The sequence below is a fragment of the Saccopteryx leptura genome, chromosome 2, assembly GCF_036850995.1.
Source record: "Saccopteryx leptura isolate mSacLep1 chromosome 2, mSacLep1_pri_phased_curated, whole genome shotgun sequence".
Lineage (NCBI taxonomy): Eukaryota > Metazoa > Chordata > Mammalia > Chiroptera > Emballonuridae > Saccopteryx > Saccopteryx leptura.
The window spans coordinates 311,066,549-311,081,060 of record NC_089504.1 but is presented as its reverse complement, the minus strand read 5'-3'; the positions used below and the strand labels follow the sequence as shown (position 1 = coordinate 311,081,060).

The 14,512-nt window shown below is 47.7% G+C and overlaps 1 protein-coding gene and 1 long non-coding RNA gene across 5 annotated transcripts in view; one reads left to right on the top strand and one right to left on the bottom strand.

Annotated features, from left to right (window-relative positions):
- Positions 1–220: 220 nt before the first annotated feature.
- On the bottom strand, positions 221–13,097 carry TMEM140 (transmembrane protein 140). Of its 3 annotated transcripts, none has more exons than XM_066362756.1 (2): positions 12,596–13,097; positions 221–1,618 (listed from the first exon to the last, which is right to left on the bottom strand). In XM_066362756.1, the coding sequence occupies exon 2, from the start codon at positions 1,602–1,604 to the stop codon at positions 1,047–1,049; it is 558 nt and encodes a 185-aa protein (XP_066218853.1). In that variant the 5' UTR covers positions 1,605–1,618; positions 12,596–13,097; the 3' UTR covers positions 221–1,046. The 3 variants fall into 3 exon arrangements, with proteins under 3 accessions (XP_066218853.1, XP_066218855.1, XP_066218854.1); XM_066362758.1 differs by lacking the exon at positions 12,596–13,097 and adding an exon at positions 9,754–9,849; XM_066362757.1 differs by lacking the exon at positions 12,596–13,097 and adding an exon at positions 3,180–3,662.
- The window catches only part of LOC136391225 (uncharacterized), a 64,321-nt gene continuing 62,100 nt past the window's right edge, over positions 12,292–14,512 (top strand). For both annotated transcript variants that reach the window (XR_010748828.1, XR_010748829.1), the window contains exon 1: positions 12,292–12,583. This is a non-coding gene — a long non-coding RNA (uncharacterized lncRNA). The remainder of the gene's footprint in view (positions 12,584–14,512) is intronic.

The following is a 14,512-nucleotide window of genomic DNA, read 5'->3' as shown; positions in this document are numbered from 1 at the left end:
AGTCCGTGAGCCCTCCCTCCTCAGCCTGCAAAGACATACTGCCCACAGTGCTCTGCTCTGTCTGGGAGCGTGGGGCGCCCGGGGTACCTTTGGGACAGGCCTCCTCCCCTGAGCTGCCCCCTTCCTTCTACTTGGTGGCCTTGGCCTCGATCCCTGGGCTTTCTTAACATGAAAGTGGGACAGGACCCCAAAGGGGACATGCTAAGGACAAGAAATCAGCAGAGTCTACATTGCCTCTGTATTCGGGATGCTTTTGACAGGCATAGAATGAGGCGACCGTTTGCTGTACAGGTTTTCTAATACACAGGTGCTGAAAAATACACAAAGTTCCCAAAGTACAGGTGTAACAGTCCTTTGTAAGCCTGGGTTGAGCAGGGAGGGCAGTGGCTGTGGAACCATCCTGTCTGTTCACCTTCCGCCTTGCTCAGGATTTGGCGTGTTCTGCTCCCGAACTCCCAGTTCCCACGTGAGGAATGACTTGCCCGCGGACTCCCCGGGCCCAGGAGACTTATTCAGGAACAATGCAAAGCCCATGTGTCTGTCTTCAGTGACTTCCATTGAGGTCTCTCCTGCACCTTTGGGAGCAGTGTCATGGAGCAGGGATGGAGAGGTAGGGGAGAGCTTGCTAACCAGGGCCCCAGGACACTGAGGTGCTCTCTCTGCCTCCATGTCCCCATTTGTGGCCATAAACCTTCACTGGGTTTTTCAGTTTGGCCTTTGGCAGATCGTCCTGGAAATCTGGCCCTGTGACAGGAACCTTATCTCTTCACCATCCTGAGAATAAGAATTGTGTGCTCAGATGAGTTAGTTAAAGCAGGAATTCTCATAACAGTGAGCTATGGTATCAGCAGTCCCAAAGGACAGATGACCCACCACTAAGAAGCTGCAGGTGTCCCTCCTCAGTGGGGCCCATCTGCTACCGCTTGAGGCCAGCATGAGCTATGAAGCAGGCGGGCAGAGAAACCATTCCACCCCGTGAACCCCTGGCACCTCCTCTGAGCATTGTTCAGACCGAGCCCTTGCAACAATGCAGGCCCGTGACAGGACTAGCAGCTCTCTAGCTTGCCCTTGTCCTTCTCTGCCCTCTGGGGGAACACAGCTGTGGCCATAAGCAGGAGGATGAGTAAGGCCTGGGCACTGCCCAGAGCTAGGAACCCGGGCCCCAGGAGCGAGGGCCTGAGCCACCTCCAGGTGAAGGTGAGGAAGAGGCCCAGGCCACCAGCCAGCAGCGTGGAGGCCGCCGCCAGGAAGCCCACCGCCAGGTGCCACTCTCCCTCGTTGCTGTTGCAGCGGGCCAGGAGCAGGGGCAGGGGGACAAAGAAGGTGAGGACCAGGGCCCCGTACACGCCGAGCCGGGCCAGTGCCAGGCCCGCCCGTGGCACCCCTAGGGCCTCCAGCTCGGGGAACTGGTGGCAGCGCAGGGAGCCGGCATCCTCGTCCCACAGGCAGAAGTTGTAGAAGCCGATTCTCAGGGTGGGCAAGTCCACCAGGTTGCCGGCCCTCCAGAGGAGCGCGTAGAACAGCAGCGCGATGGCTGTGCCCGTGAGGACCATGATGCCCAGGAACAGCAGCTGGTCGCCCCGCCGTGGCCTCGGGATGGTCATTTTCGCTTGCCCACCTGGAGAGAAGTCACACCAGTGAGTGTCCAGCTCTCCTCTCCCCCTCCATTCCTCACAAGCTCATGCTTCCCTTCTGGAATAATCTGTAAAAACCCGCAGCAACCTCCCATTCTCTCCAACCCCCACCCCCAAGAAACCTGGGGGGGACCTCCTGTGGGACCCAGGCCCAGCCTTCTCTGGGCAGAGGCTGGAAGACAGGCTCTCCCAGGCAGCGCTGGGTGCCTCCGATGTACAGCGTCAGCACCACCAGCCCTGGAGACTTGTGAGGGGGTTTCTCAGACCCTGTTGAGGGTGGGTTTGCCTAGGGCAAGGGACAAGGCTGTTATTGGGGACTGAAGGAAGGGGCAGATGCGGAAGGCCCGGGGCCTCCTGGGAGCTGTGGCCACAGACCAATCAGATCAGAACTTCTGAGGTTGGGGCCAGCACTGGTGTGTTCTAGAAGTTCTGCAGCCCATCCTAAAGTGAGCAGGTTGAGGCCCACTGCTAGACCCCCCGAGTCCCCCGCCTGCCCTGGGAACTTATCACTGGGCTGAGACGAGATGCCACCCAGTGATGAAATCACATCACTGCTTTTAAAACAACTCCAGTATTTTTTTTCCCCAACAACAGTAATATATGTTGATTATAAAAAATATTGGAAAATATTTCTTAAAAATATTAAAAACACCTTTTTCCTCACCATGTACATAGAACCCGTTAACCTACCAATATGCATGTTCATGTATTTTTAAATAATCATCCCATTGAACATAATGCTTTTTTCACTGAATAGTATAAACATTTTCCAAGGCTGTTAGTCTTCAAAGACATGGCCAAAGGCTGCATAATAGTTCATGCCATAGATTTACCCAGTGCACTATTGCACAAGTTGTTTCCATTTCTCACCATTGTAGTCAAGGAGAGGGCTAACTATGTAACGGCAATGATTGGGTCAAGGGGAGAAATACCTTTAGTGATTTTATTGCATATTGTCAAATTGAGCCACAGAAAACTTGCTAACTGTAGCAAACAGTATATATACCATCCTCACCATCTTTGAAAAATCTTCACTACAATTCTAATCAGAAGGACTTCTCCCAATTGGCCTCTAAAGCAATCATCGTTGCACTGTTTTTTTTTTTTTAATAAATTTTCCAATACAGAACAGAACAGCCATTTACACGCTGACAAGGCACGCGGTGCTGGGGCCGGAAGGCGGAGGGGCGCCCTGTCCAGGAACCAGATAGTCTGCGGCCCAGCCAGGAGTGCTGGAGGCGTCCAGCCAGGAAGCCAGTCGCGGCCATTGGTGGTACTGGGGAGAGGGCCCAAGACACCTACAGCCATGGAGCTCAACTTGTGAAGTGACCCTTAGGCGGAATGGCCCCCTTTTTCCCCTAGAGCTGACTGAGGGTCTGTCTGACCACACCCTATGTCTGTTCTGCAAGAACCGAAAGGGACCAAGTGGAAATAAACAACACAGGAGGTGGGGCAGGCAGGGGACGGTGTGTGAGTCCAAAAGGGCTGCTATAAGAGAAAACCACATAGCAGGCGGTGTATAAAGAACAGAAATCTATTTCTCACAGTTCTGGAGGCTGGGCAGTCCAAGGTCAAGGTGCGGGCAGGTTCAGTGTCTAGCGCAGCTCACTTCCTGGTTCAGAGACGGAGCCTTGCTGTGTCCTCATGTGGTGAAAGGGGCAAGGGAGCGTCTCTGAAGCCTTTTTTTATAGGGACAGTCACATTCCTGAGGGCTCCACCCACATGACATAGTCATCTCCATAGGCCCCGCCTCTCAATGTCATTACGGCTCCCTGGAGGTTAGGTTTCGAGATATGAATTTAGGGGGAAGGGGAAGCACAAACACTAGTCTGGCAGATGGCTCCATTCAAGGGACCGGAGTGAATGCGAAGAATGAGAATAAAGACGTAATCAGTGACTCCTTAGGCAGGGATCCAGGGATGTGGCCCAAGGTGAGGCAGGTGCCCATTAGGACACAGCGCAAGCCTGTGCGCACAGCGAGGGCTTGAATCCATGCTGCCACCACCTGACCATGGTCTTCTGCCCAGGGCATGGCCTGGGGACCTCGGCAGGGGGACTCTGGGGTGGGAGAGTGAGGGGCCAGGTCAGCGGAGGCCCTGGAAGCTGCCCCTGCGAGCGCCTATCCTGAGTCTTGGGAAGCCCTCATTAGTGAAAGCCCAAGTGGCTGAAGGCCTTGTTTGAAGGCGGTTGGGCGATTCCTAGAGCTGTGATGCTCGCTACAGAAAGAGGAACCGGGATAGAAACGCTGTCTTTGGTCCATGACTTATCAGACTGGCATAATGAGATTTTAACCAGCTTAGGCCCGGGAGGGGAAAAATTCCCAACTGGGACATACTGTGTGTATGTAACAAATGCTTGCATGAGCCTCTATCTGTGTTTCTAGGGGTGTTAGGAATTTCGGGGTAGAAAATGAATTTCTAGGGCTGGAACTCTGACTTAGATCCTTGTGCTGTAGGAAATAAGGTCTGACTTGCCTCCCTTGGCCAGAAATCAGCAGGGTGGGGTTTCCTTTGTAGAAATGTTCCTCCTTATTTCTCCTGTGTCAAGCCTGTTACATTTGGGTTCCAAAAATCATTATAAATATAACATCTTTTGCTTGAAAACGGCTGGTCTTAAAAGAATGGCAGGACTTCTCAGAGAAGGAGATTGCATTAGCCTCCTCCCACTGTAGCTCCTGAAGGCCTTTGTTTTCAACTTCCTCTTCTCTCAGCTGAACTTCTGGAGGTTTTTAAGAGAGTGGATCTAAGAAGTCCCTGTTCAGGCATGTGGAGAAGGTGGTGGAGTCCCTGGTTTCTTCTTCTCCCCTCTCTGCACGAGGAGTTCAGTCCCAATTCCGATGCCCAGTGCATGCCTCGGGCTCTCCACCATCTCGCGAGACTTAGAACTTGAACTGGGAACCCTGCTCGCTGTGGGCTTCCATATTGCTTTGCTTAGCTCAGCACCTACCCAGAGTGTCCTCTTTCCCTTCTGCTCACCTCCTAGAGTTCCCTGTTTTCTGTCTCTAAATCCTCCTAATCCCCCCCCCCCCCCCCCCCCCCCCCGCTTCCCTGGACCACCTCAGCCCACACTTTGGTTTAGTCGAAAGCTAGAATGGATGCTCCCAGTAGCTGTGATCACGCCAGGGACAATTTTTATCTGTTTCTGCTTTCCATTTTCTCCCCTGAATGGTGCCTGATACATAGTAGACTCATTTTGGGGTTTTTTGGGGGGTTTTTTTTTGTTTGTTTTCTAGAATGAATGAAAATGCCATGTATCCTTTGGTTACTTTGATGGGGGAACTCAAGAGTTAAAAATTTAGCATTAGTAATAGTAGCTTTGGCTTACTGATTGACAAAGTAAAAAGCTTTGTTCCAGGAGCTGGGACCCATGAACAGGCCTACGTGACTGCACGAGGCTGCAAACAACCGCCTTTGTGCTCCAGGCCCAAGAGCTCTGCAAGCCACCAAGATGGTATCTAAGCCCCAGGCTCCAAGGATGGAACGTCCACTGACAAGGACACAGATAAAGAACTACTGATCAGCAGAGGAAAAAATGCTAGCAAAACCTCTGGACTGCAACATTTATCTAATTAACTTTTTCCTAAATTCTAAACTCCTTACCTCTCCCTTTCTTCCCTTTATAGAAAAGGTTGGCTGAGATGAAATGTTAAATCATTTTGGGGGGTACATAACCCCCAGCTGCTCAGATCACCGGCCATCTGAACAAAGCACGCATAAAGATTCAATCCTTGTCTCTATTTGTTTGGCTGAGTGGGGACAGGCAACAGGCAGCACAAATACCAGTATTTCCAGTTTCAGTTTCATGTACATAACTTTTTTTTTTTTTTTTGAAGGAGAGAGAAGCATCAACTCATTGTTCCACCTAGTTGTGCACCCATTGCTTGCTTCCCATACTTGCCCAGACCGGGGCTCGAATCAGCAAACTCAGGGTTGAGCTAGCACCCTCAGGATTGATCCCGCGACCCTGGGACCTAGTCAGCAACCTCAGCACTCCGGGATGACGCTCTGTTCACTGCACCACCCGCCAGGGCTCGTGTACCTATCTTAATATGTACATATCTTACCAAGACACCTTGAGACAAGGGGCCGTGTGTTTTTTGTCTCACATATGCAACAGAGTGCTGGGATGACTCCTACATGCTTCCTATTGGAAATACGGCAGACTTCAGGCATTCATGGACAGAGAGGTTGGAGGCTCATCCTAGGTTCCTTCTTTAAACGTTTCCCAGTGACAGTAGATGGATATTTGTTTGGAAAGCTCCATGGCACTCCTCTGCTGTACTAAGATGTCCTAAGACCCTACCTTTTTTTTTTTTTTTTTTTTTTTGCTTATAGCAATCGCAGTAATCACATTCTCACCACAATGAACCTTTTAATTCCCTTTAAGCCTGTGCTTCCTTCAGAGGGAAAAAGGGGAGACTGCTGAGTTATTGTTGCCATTTTTAGGTGAACTTTATTCTGTTTATAATGAAGTAAATGCATGCTGATGGTAGATAAGGAGCAACATGTGACAGAATAGAGAAAATCTCCTCCATAACTTCAGGGCACAGAAATAACCACTTTTATTAATTTTTTTTTTTTTTAGAGAGGAGAGAGAGTGTAAGAGAGAGAGAGAGAGAGAGAGAGAGAAGGGAGAGGGAGGAGCAGGAAGCATCAACTCCCATATGTGCCTTGACCAGGCAAACCCAGGGTTTTGAACCGGCGACCTCAGCGTTCCAGGTCGATGCTTTATCCACTGCGCCACCACAGGTCAGGCCAGAAATAACCACTTTTATTTATTTTTAAAAATTATTTTATTTATTCATTTTAGAAAGGAGAGAGAGAGAGAAGAGAGAGAGAGAGACAGGGAGAGAGAAGGGGGGGAGGAGCAGGAAGCATCAACTCCCATATGTGCCTTGACCAGGCAAGCCCAGGTTTTCGAACTGGCAACCTCAGCATTTCCAGGTCGACGCTTTATCCACTGCGCCACCACAGGTCAGGCAATAACCACTTTTAATAGTGCATTTCTATAATGGTGTTTAACATAGTTGAGGTCACATTATATATGTTTTATGTCTCACTCTGTAAACATCTTTACAGTGTGAATACGTCTATATGTTGCTAGCAGCTCCACCCCCAACCCGCCGCCACCAGGAGCAGTTCCTACTGTGGCTTTGAGGATAGCCTGCTAGAATTTGGATGTTATAATTCTGTTGCTATCAGATGTTACAGTTTGCAAATATTTTAGAACAGACTCTTGAAAGAAAAAAAAAAAGGTAATTTATTGGGTGATTTATCAGTTACAAAATAATCTCCTGGTCTTCCTTTCCATTCAGGATTTAAGAAAGCTATAGGAGACCACAGAGGGAAAACTTTCTTCTAGAATTCTCTTTGATCAGTGGAAAGGGTTTAAGAAGAAATCTTATTTGACCAAGGGCTTATAAAGAATTAAAAACAGACTTCACAATCTCTTGAGCATTTATTCTATGCTAAGCACTTAGTGGGTATTATTAAGTTCTCCCAACAGCCCTCTGGGAGCAGATTTACTATTATGATCTCCGTTTCCCAGAGGGGAAAACAGGCTTAGTGAGGATCAGTAACTTCCCCAAGTTCACACAGCCAGTGGGTGGGGAAGTCTGTCAGGCAGGATGGTCAAAATCACGGGAAGAACCTGCCTCTATCTGAGCATGTGCTGACTGAGGTCTGGTGGGCGTTGTTGTCATTGTCACTAGACAGTGTGGTTCTGGGCATAGGCTTTGAAGCTGGGTGTTCTGGGTTCAAATCTCAGCTCCACCATTTGCTAGCTACGTGACCTTAGGTATTTTAACCTCCCTGTGACTGGTGTTTTCATACATAGAATGGGTATAGTAATACAACTTATTTTGTAGATGTTCTAGAAATTAAATGAGGTCATTTAAGCACAGTATGTGGACATGATCTAGTAAGAAACTACTTAAATTACCATCATGGATAGAGGACCGAAGACCAGAATAGAGAAGCCCAGTGTTAACCAGCCTGATAGGGTGCAACTCCAGAGGACAAAAACAGTGCTGGAGTTCTTCAACAGAGCTTCTATGAAGGATCGGAAGACCCGAACGCTGATGGCATTGATGTCTGGTGACTGACTCTAGGATGCAGCTGTCACAGAGGGATGTGGTTACGAGCACAGTCCATCTGGATTCCCAGGGCTCACTAGTCATGTGACCTTGGGCATGTCACATGGCATCCTGTTCCTATATCCTTTCTTATAACGCTGTTGGGAGACTCCAGAAGGTCTGTTCCATCCATATAAGCAAACTGGTCCCTGTGACTGCTCTGATTACACCGACAAAGCCGTGATTCAGGGAGAGAATGAATAATTGAAGGAAGAGCGAGGCTGAGGCGGAGGGTCAGGGCATGTAGCATGAACAGAGAGAGAGAAGCAAAGCCTAGGAAGACGGTAGTAACAAGATAGAAGAATAGAATCTGACCATGTAGAGAGCCAGATCGAATGCTTCCTCAGTAGAGGGGGGCCACCAGGCCCCTCTCTCTGGCCAACGCACTCAGGAGCAGTGCGCTCAAGGTTTGGGTGTGGCCCTGCCAAAAAATAAAAAGGGAAAAAGCAAGACAAGAGTGTCTTACTTCCTCTGACAGAAATATGAGCCCGGCTTTCTCTCTTTTTCTCCAAAACTGGGCCACAGCACTTTCCCAAATGCGTGCAGGGTGGTAGCAGCCTGGGTTTCCCAGAATGCCCCGTGGATGGCCAGGCCTTACATCAGCTCTTTAGGAAATACTGTGACATTCTGACTGCTGCAATTCTCCCATGGAAATAAAAACAGCTTCCCCAGCAGAAACAGGACACCACGAGGCTGCAATATGGAGCAAGACGCATGGGTCCCACCTCCACCAGCAGCAAGCTACTGAAATAGGCTGTTTCGATGATGCCGTTAATATTAACTTGCTGTTTGTTTGCTTCTTTTGTTATTTATTAGCCCTCTGGGAGCAGATGGATCCAGCTAGGAACAAAGGTTAAAACAAAAACAAAAACCCCAAAACACAACAATTAGAGAAAACCCTTAAGAAAAGGAGAAAATGCCTATACCTTGGGACCCATCGTCATTCGTTTTATTGGGAGGACTCAGTCAGGTTCATGGGAGGCTAAGATTCCCAGGACCCACAGCAGGGGTGAAGAGGAACTGAACTAAGAACTAGGGGCTGCCTTGGGCTGTGAACTTGGTTCTGCTGCTCCAGTCTTGTCTCCTGCAATCCTGACAGAGATTCCCTGTCCCCCTTCTCCTGACGGTCCATAATTTCATCTGGTGGCTCCATTAGTGACACGTTTTGGGTGATTCCCTGAGTCACGGACCGGGGACTCTGGAACACCCAGAGTGAACCAGGGGCCTGCCTTCACTGGCCTTGGACTCTAGTTGAGGAGACAAACACCAAACACATATTTTTTTTTTTTTAAAGATAATTATAACTTTTGAAAAAGTCTGAGAAGGAAATAAACAGGCTGCAGTGGAGGAGAGAAACTGACAGGAGACAGTGGTGAGTCTAGACTAGGGGGTCAGGGGTGGTCCCTCTAGGAAGGAGATGTCTGGTCTGAGGCCTGATGGGTGTGAAGAGCCATCCCTGGGTTGGGCCAAGGGAAGAGCCTTCTGGGAGGAGAGCACAGTGGTTCTAAACACGCCCTTGGGAGAGGAACAGACAGGAGACCGGTGTGGCTGCCACCAAGTGACTGAGGAGAGGGGATAAGATGAAGCTGGACAGGTGAGTGGGGCCCAGGTCTCCAAGGGCCTTGTCGGCCAAGGACTGTGTCTGAGTGCACCATTATCCCATGTCCCTCTTCCAACATAAGGGAATAGGCCCCCAGGTGGTGGGGGGAAGCTGAAAATAGACACACGATGAGTTGGGGAGGCGTGGGTCAATGTCAAGTATTGTTCAGGACCATGCTGCCCACCAGCCCTGCTGTAAAGACCAAGGCCTGTCCATGCACTTTGTATCTAACAGTGAAAGAAACAGAGACAAAGGCAATGAATAATAGACAGTCGTTAAGACTGACCTTTAGTTTTGCAAAAGGTATTTGGAGAGCTGTCTGGAAGGGAGGCTACGCAGTTCATGAACTTCACTTTTGTCCCCATACAAGAGAATGTGGTTCTTACCTGGGAGCTTCTAATGCATGTGAAATGGCTTCTAAACGCATGAAAAATAACTCAAAGAGAGTAAATCACAGACAAATGGACAGCACATGCTAAGGGGCTTCCCCCTCCGTCCCTCATGCTAGTATTTGGGAGCCTTGGAAAGTGACTCTCCTCTGGTCACTCCTTGGGCTGGCTCTGCTTCCTGGTGGGCAAGGTGCCCAAGGAAGGGCGGAGACGGCTGTCCCTTCTCGTTCAGAGCTGTGCCAGGACTTGTTAGTACCCCACCTTCCTATGGCTGCCAAGTGGACAAAAGGTATCTGTCTTCACGAAGCACTGGGGATCTGGGGGTCACCTCCCAAGCCTACTGAGGTCTAGATTTGGGCTGATAAAATTAATTCACCTTTGGCAGTGGTCGGCAAACTCATTAGTCAACAGAGCCAAATATCAACAGTACAATGATTGAAATTTCTTTTGAGAGCCAAATTTTTTAAACTTAAACTATATAGGTAGGTACATTCCTTATCAAGGTAGCGCCCGCATGTGGTATTTTGTGGAAGAGCCACACTCAAGGAGCCAAAGAGCCACATGTGGCTCGCGAGCCACAGTTTGCCAACCAGGGAATGGGACTCACAAAATGGAGGACATCCTAGCTCAGCCTACACTTTATGGGAAACACCTAACATGGAAACCTAAAACATGCCAATCACAGTCCTCCAGCTCAGCTGTATCTTGCTTACCTGACCCTGGAAACAGGACCACTAACCTTGTAAGGCTCTTAGCCAATCCTGCCCTGTTTTCCTGTTGCCTCTTCTATTGCCATAAAACTTGTTCTTGATGAATGTGCTGAGTATGGCTCACAGAATGCAGGAAAACAGAGTACTTACTAGATTACTGGTTTATTATAAAAGGCTACAATTTAGGACCAGCCAATGGAAGAGCTGCCTAGGGCAAGGTATGGGATGGAAGGGGACTAGAGCTTCCATGACTTCTGCAGCATGTCCACCAACCCAGAAACTCTCAAGCCCTCTACTTCAGGGATTTTTATGGTTTCTTTACATGGACGGGATTGATTAAGTCATTGGCCATTGGTGACTAACTCAACCTCCAGTCACTCTCACTGGCTCTGGCTGTCTGTGGGTGGGGCTGAAAGTTATAATCCTCTAATCACATGCTTGCTATCCCTGGCAACCTCAGGGGTTTTCCAAAAGTCACCTCGTTAACAGATGTGGTTTAAAGGGTTTGTTATGGATAAACAAGATGTCTTTATCTGTATTTATCACTTGTGAAATTCTGGGCCAGAAATGGGAACAAAGAACAAGTATGTGTTTATTCGAAATCACTGTATAACATTAACTAACGTAAAAGAAAAGTCTATACCGTAGGTAACATAATCAAAGCTAGGCCAAGGAAAATAATCTATGTGCTTCATCAAAACAGCAGATAAGAACACTTGATTTTAAGAGCATGGTACAACTGGCATTCTTATACAACAATGGCATGGGTGAAAATTCTTACAAACTATCCGGGAAGCAAGTTGGCAATATGCATTAAATTTCCTAAAAACAGTTACACCATTTGGCCAAATAATTCCACTTACAAGTCTGTCCCTGAGGCAGTAATCAGAAATGCCATCATTCCTCCACAGGCATGTTCATCACAGTGTTAGTTTGACAAAAAGAAAAAAAAAAGGGGAAGCAACTGGAAAGCTCAGCATTAGAATTAAGATAAAACCCAGCAAGATGATGAAACTCTATGCAACATTTAGAAAAACAGGTCTAAAGTCACACGACATCCTGTGACCGCACGAGAGACGCGAAGGAAATGGTCTAAAACGTTCGCGTTGGCCGCGGTGTCTCTGGATAGTGGCATTAGGGGCCACTGTTCTCTTTTTGCATTAAGACTATTTTCAAAAGGAGGTATCATATTTATGAAAAAGTGAAGGAATAAAACAAACAGACGTAAACAACCTTAGTAATGAGGTCGAAGAGGGACGACGCTGCAGAGAACCCTGGGAGAGAGAATAAGGTGCAGCTTGAAAGGAGAACATCACGTGAACTGACTCTGGGACCCAGAACTTTGGGAGGGATGGGGCCCAGGGAGAAAACGCTGAATAACGCACTTTGTTAGGAGAGAAGGAAAGACCGGATCGCAGAGATGCATGTATTTTTCCTCCTTTGATCTTATAAGTGAAGAAGCATAATGAAAGTTACTATGAAAACAGCCCATATTAAATAAAAGAAAAAAGAAAAACACCTTTAAAGGTATGCACGAACAGAACTACTAACCCACCATGCGTTGCCAGCAAGGCCTGAGAAGCAATGGAGTCTGATAACGCAGGCACCGAAAATCTGTTAGACCCTATGCTGTTCTTTCTGAATCAAGTCAAGAACGCAGGTCTTTCTGGCAACCTTAGCTCAGTGTGCATTTTAGGATCCACAGTGTTCCGTAACTGCCTTTGCGTAAGTTTAGGACTGCGAGTCGGAGAGACAGGCCCCATCTCTGCTTGTCTGCCTGCCTAGTTCTGATGAGCAATCTACCTCACAAGCTGCAGGTGTTGGTGCAGACCTCGGGCAAACCAGCCCCTGCTTCCCACGCTCAGCCCCGTAGGTTTCTAACCAGTGATCCCGGCATTCCCCTCACCAGTTCCGAGGCCAGAGATACACAGGGTGATGCTGAAGTCAGGGAGGAGAGCAGAGTACAGGGTAAACTGTACAAGGGGGGGCGGAAGGTCACAGACACCGACTGCCAATAATTCCCCCATGCCCGCTGCTAGAACGTGAACGGTCTCAGAAGAAAACCAACGCATCGTACGGAGTGGCAGCCGTCCGGGCAAGCGACAAGTGCATGCAAGGTAGGTACTTACCAAAAGAAAATGCAGGACCCACAGAAACTCGCAGAAAGGGGGAAGCAGGAAATCAGGCTCGGTGTCTTGTTCGCTGGTTCTCTCTGGCTGGCTGGTGTCAGTCTACAGAAACAGGATGGTGGGGATGGGCAATCGCAGACCGAGGCTGTCCTGAGCTGGGAGCTGCTTGCCTTTGCAGTGGTGTGTACGTGAGTAAACAGATCACTGAACTTTGGGTCATTTGCGCTGAGGTCAGTATCAGCTGATTTCACTTTCACTTTTTAATTTGCCGGTACTGGTCCTGACTTCTCAGAAAGGCAGCTTATAAACAAGATGTCAGTCACAAATCATGCACTTTAACCACACTTGGAGCCAGCCAACCAGGTGACTTTAAGACAAGTAAGTGTCTTGATTATATCACTACAATTCCAGGAAAGAAACTGGCCAAGACGCTCTCAAACCTTCCAGGGATTTAAACCCCAAGATAAACACAGCCTAGAATCACAGAAGGGACCGTCAAGATCATCTGGTCCCAGACCCAGGTCACCCACTGGGAACCAGTTATGCCATCTTGTTCCCCACTTTTCAGAAATTAGCTTTGTGGGATGACTGAGCTTCCTGGACACAGCATTCTCACGAGGGTGTTTAGACAGAGCAGCTGCAACATCTCTGATTTCAAAATAAGAGCAGAACGAGGCTTTTAATTTTGTAATCATGGGGGCTCCTAGCCAGAGTTTAAAAATTTGCTTACTTTCCTTCTCTGATCAGTTGGAAATTCTGAGATGAGGTTAAGTTTGGTTAAATCAGTAGACAGCTACTTAGTAATATTGCTGAATCCTTCCAGGTTTCTCTTCCCCTCCCCCCACATGAGTTTTTGGATTGGCTACCTTTTCCCCACTTTGCAGTTCTTTAAAAACTCAAACCTCAGAAAGGGAAAATACAGGCCTTGGCATAACAAGGCTCTGCTGGAGATTAGCAAATTGCCTAACTTTCCAAACATTGGTTTGTCCCCTGTAAAATGAAAGCAAAACCTACTTGGCATGGCTGTTGTGGAAATGGGAGATAACGTCTGAACATGCTCTGTACAGTATGGGGCATATACTAACGGTAGCTATTATTATTAAAAGCCAAATTTTGAAATATCTAGTTTAGCCTTCATAATAAACGTCTTCAAAGCAGAGACAGAAATGAACAGTTTGGTACTAATGTCAACTAGCTACTCTGCAAATAGCACCGGTGAGTGAAGAGACGCGATAGAGAAGAGAAATAAATATGTGCTTTAAAAGTGTACTCAAAGTTTTCATGCACATTAGTTTTTAAAGAGTCAGATAGTCTTCAAAGTTTATTGTGAAAAGCAACCGCCCCACACTCTGCCTTTCTTCTCCGGAGGCAAGCACTTTCACCTGTTAAACCGATTCTTTAAGTATTTACCTCAGTTCTCTAAATAACATGCTTATACTGGTACTTCCTTTAAAAATTTTTTTTCATTGATTTGAGAGGGAGAGAAGCATCAACTCGTTTTACTTAGTTGTTCCATTTTAGTTGTGCACTCATTGATTGCTTCTCATATGTGCCTTGACCAGGGATTGAACCTGCAACCTCAGCGGGCCAAAATGATGCTCTACTCAGCCAGGGCCTGGTACTTCTTGATTTTGCAGTTTCAGGTATAGTCTATAGACTCAACTATAGAAGATGAAGATTTAGTTTTCTTCTTCCTGACTCCACGTTCCACAAGTATTAAGTCCTCTCTCCCACCTCCTTCCAAACTTGTTATAATTTTGTGTAAATCAAGACTCAGTGTTTACAGTATTGTAACTATGTAGATACCATATAGAAGAGCTGAGCCATGTAAAACACATTGTGATTTCTTTTTCCTGCATAACTTTTTGTCTGCCTTGGAGATAAATTTCTTTATTTTTTTGTTTGTTCGGTTTTCAA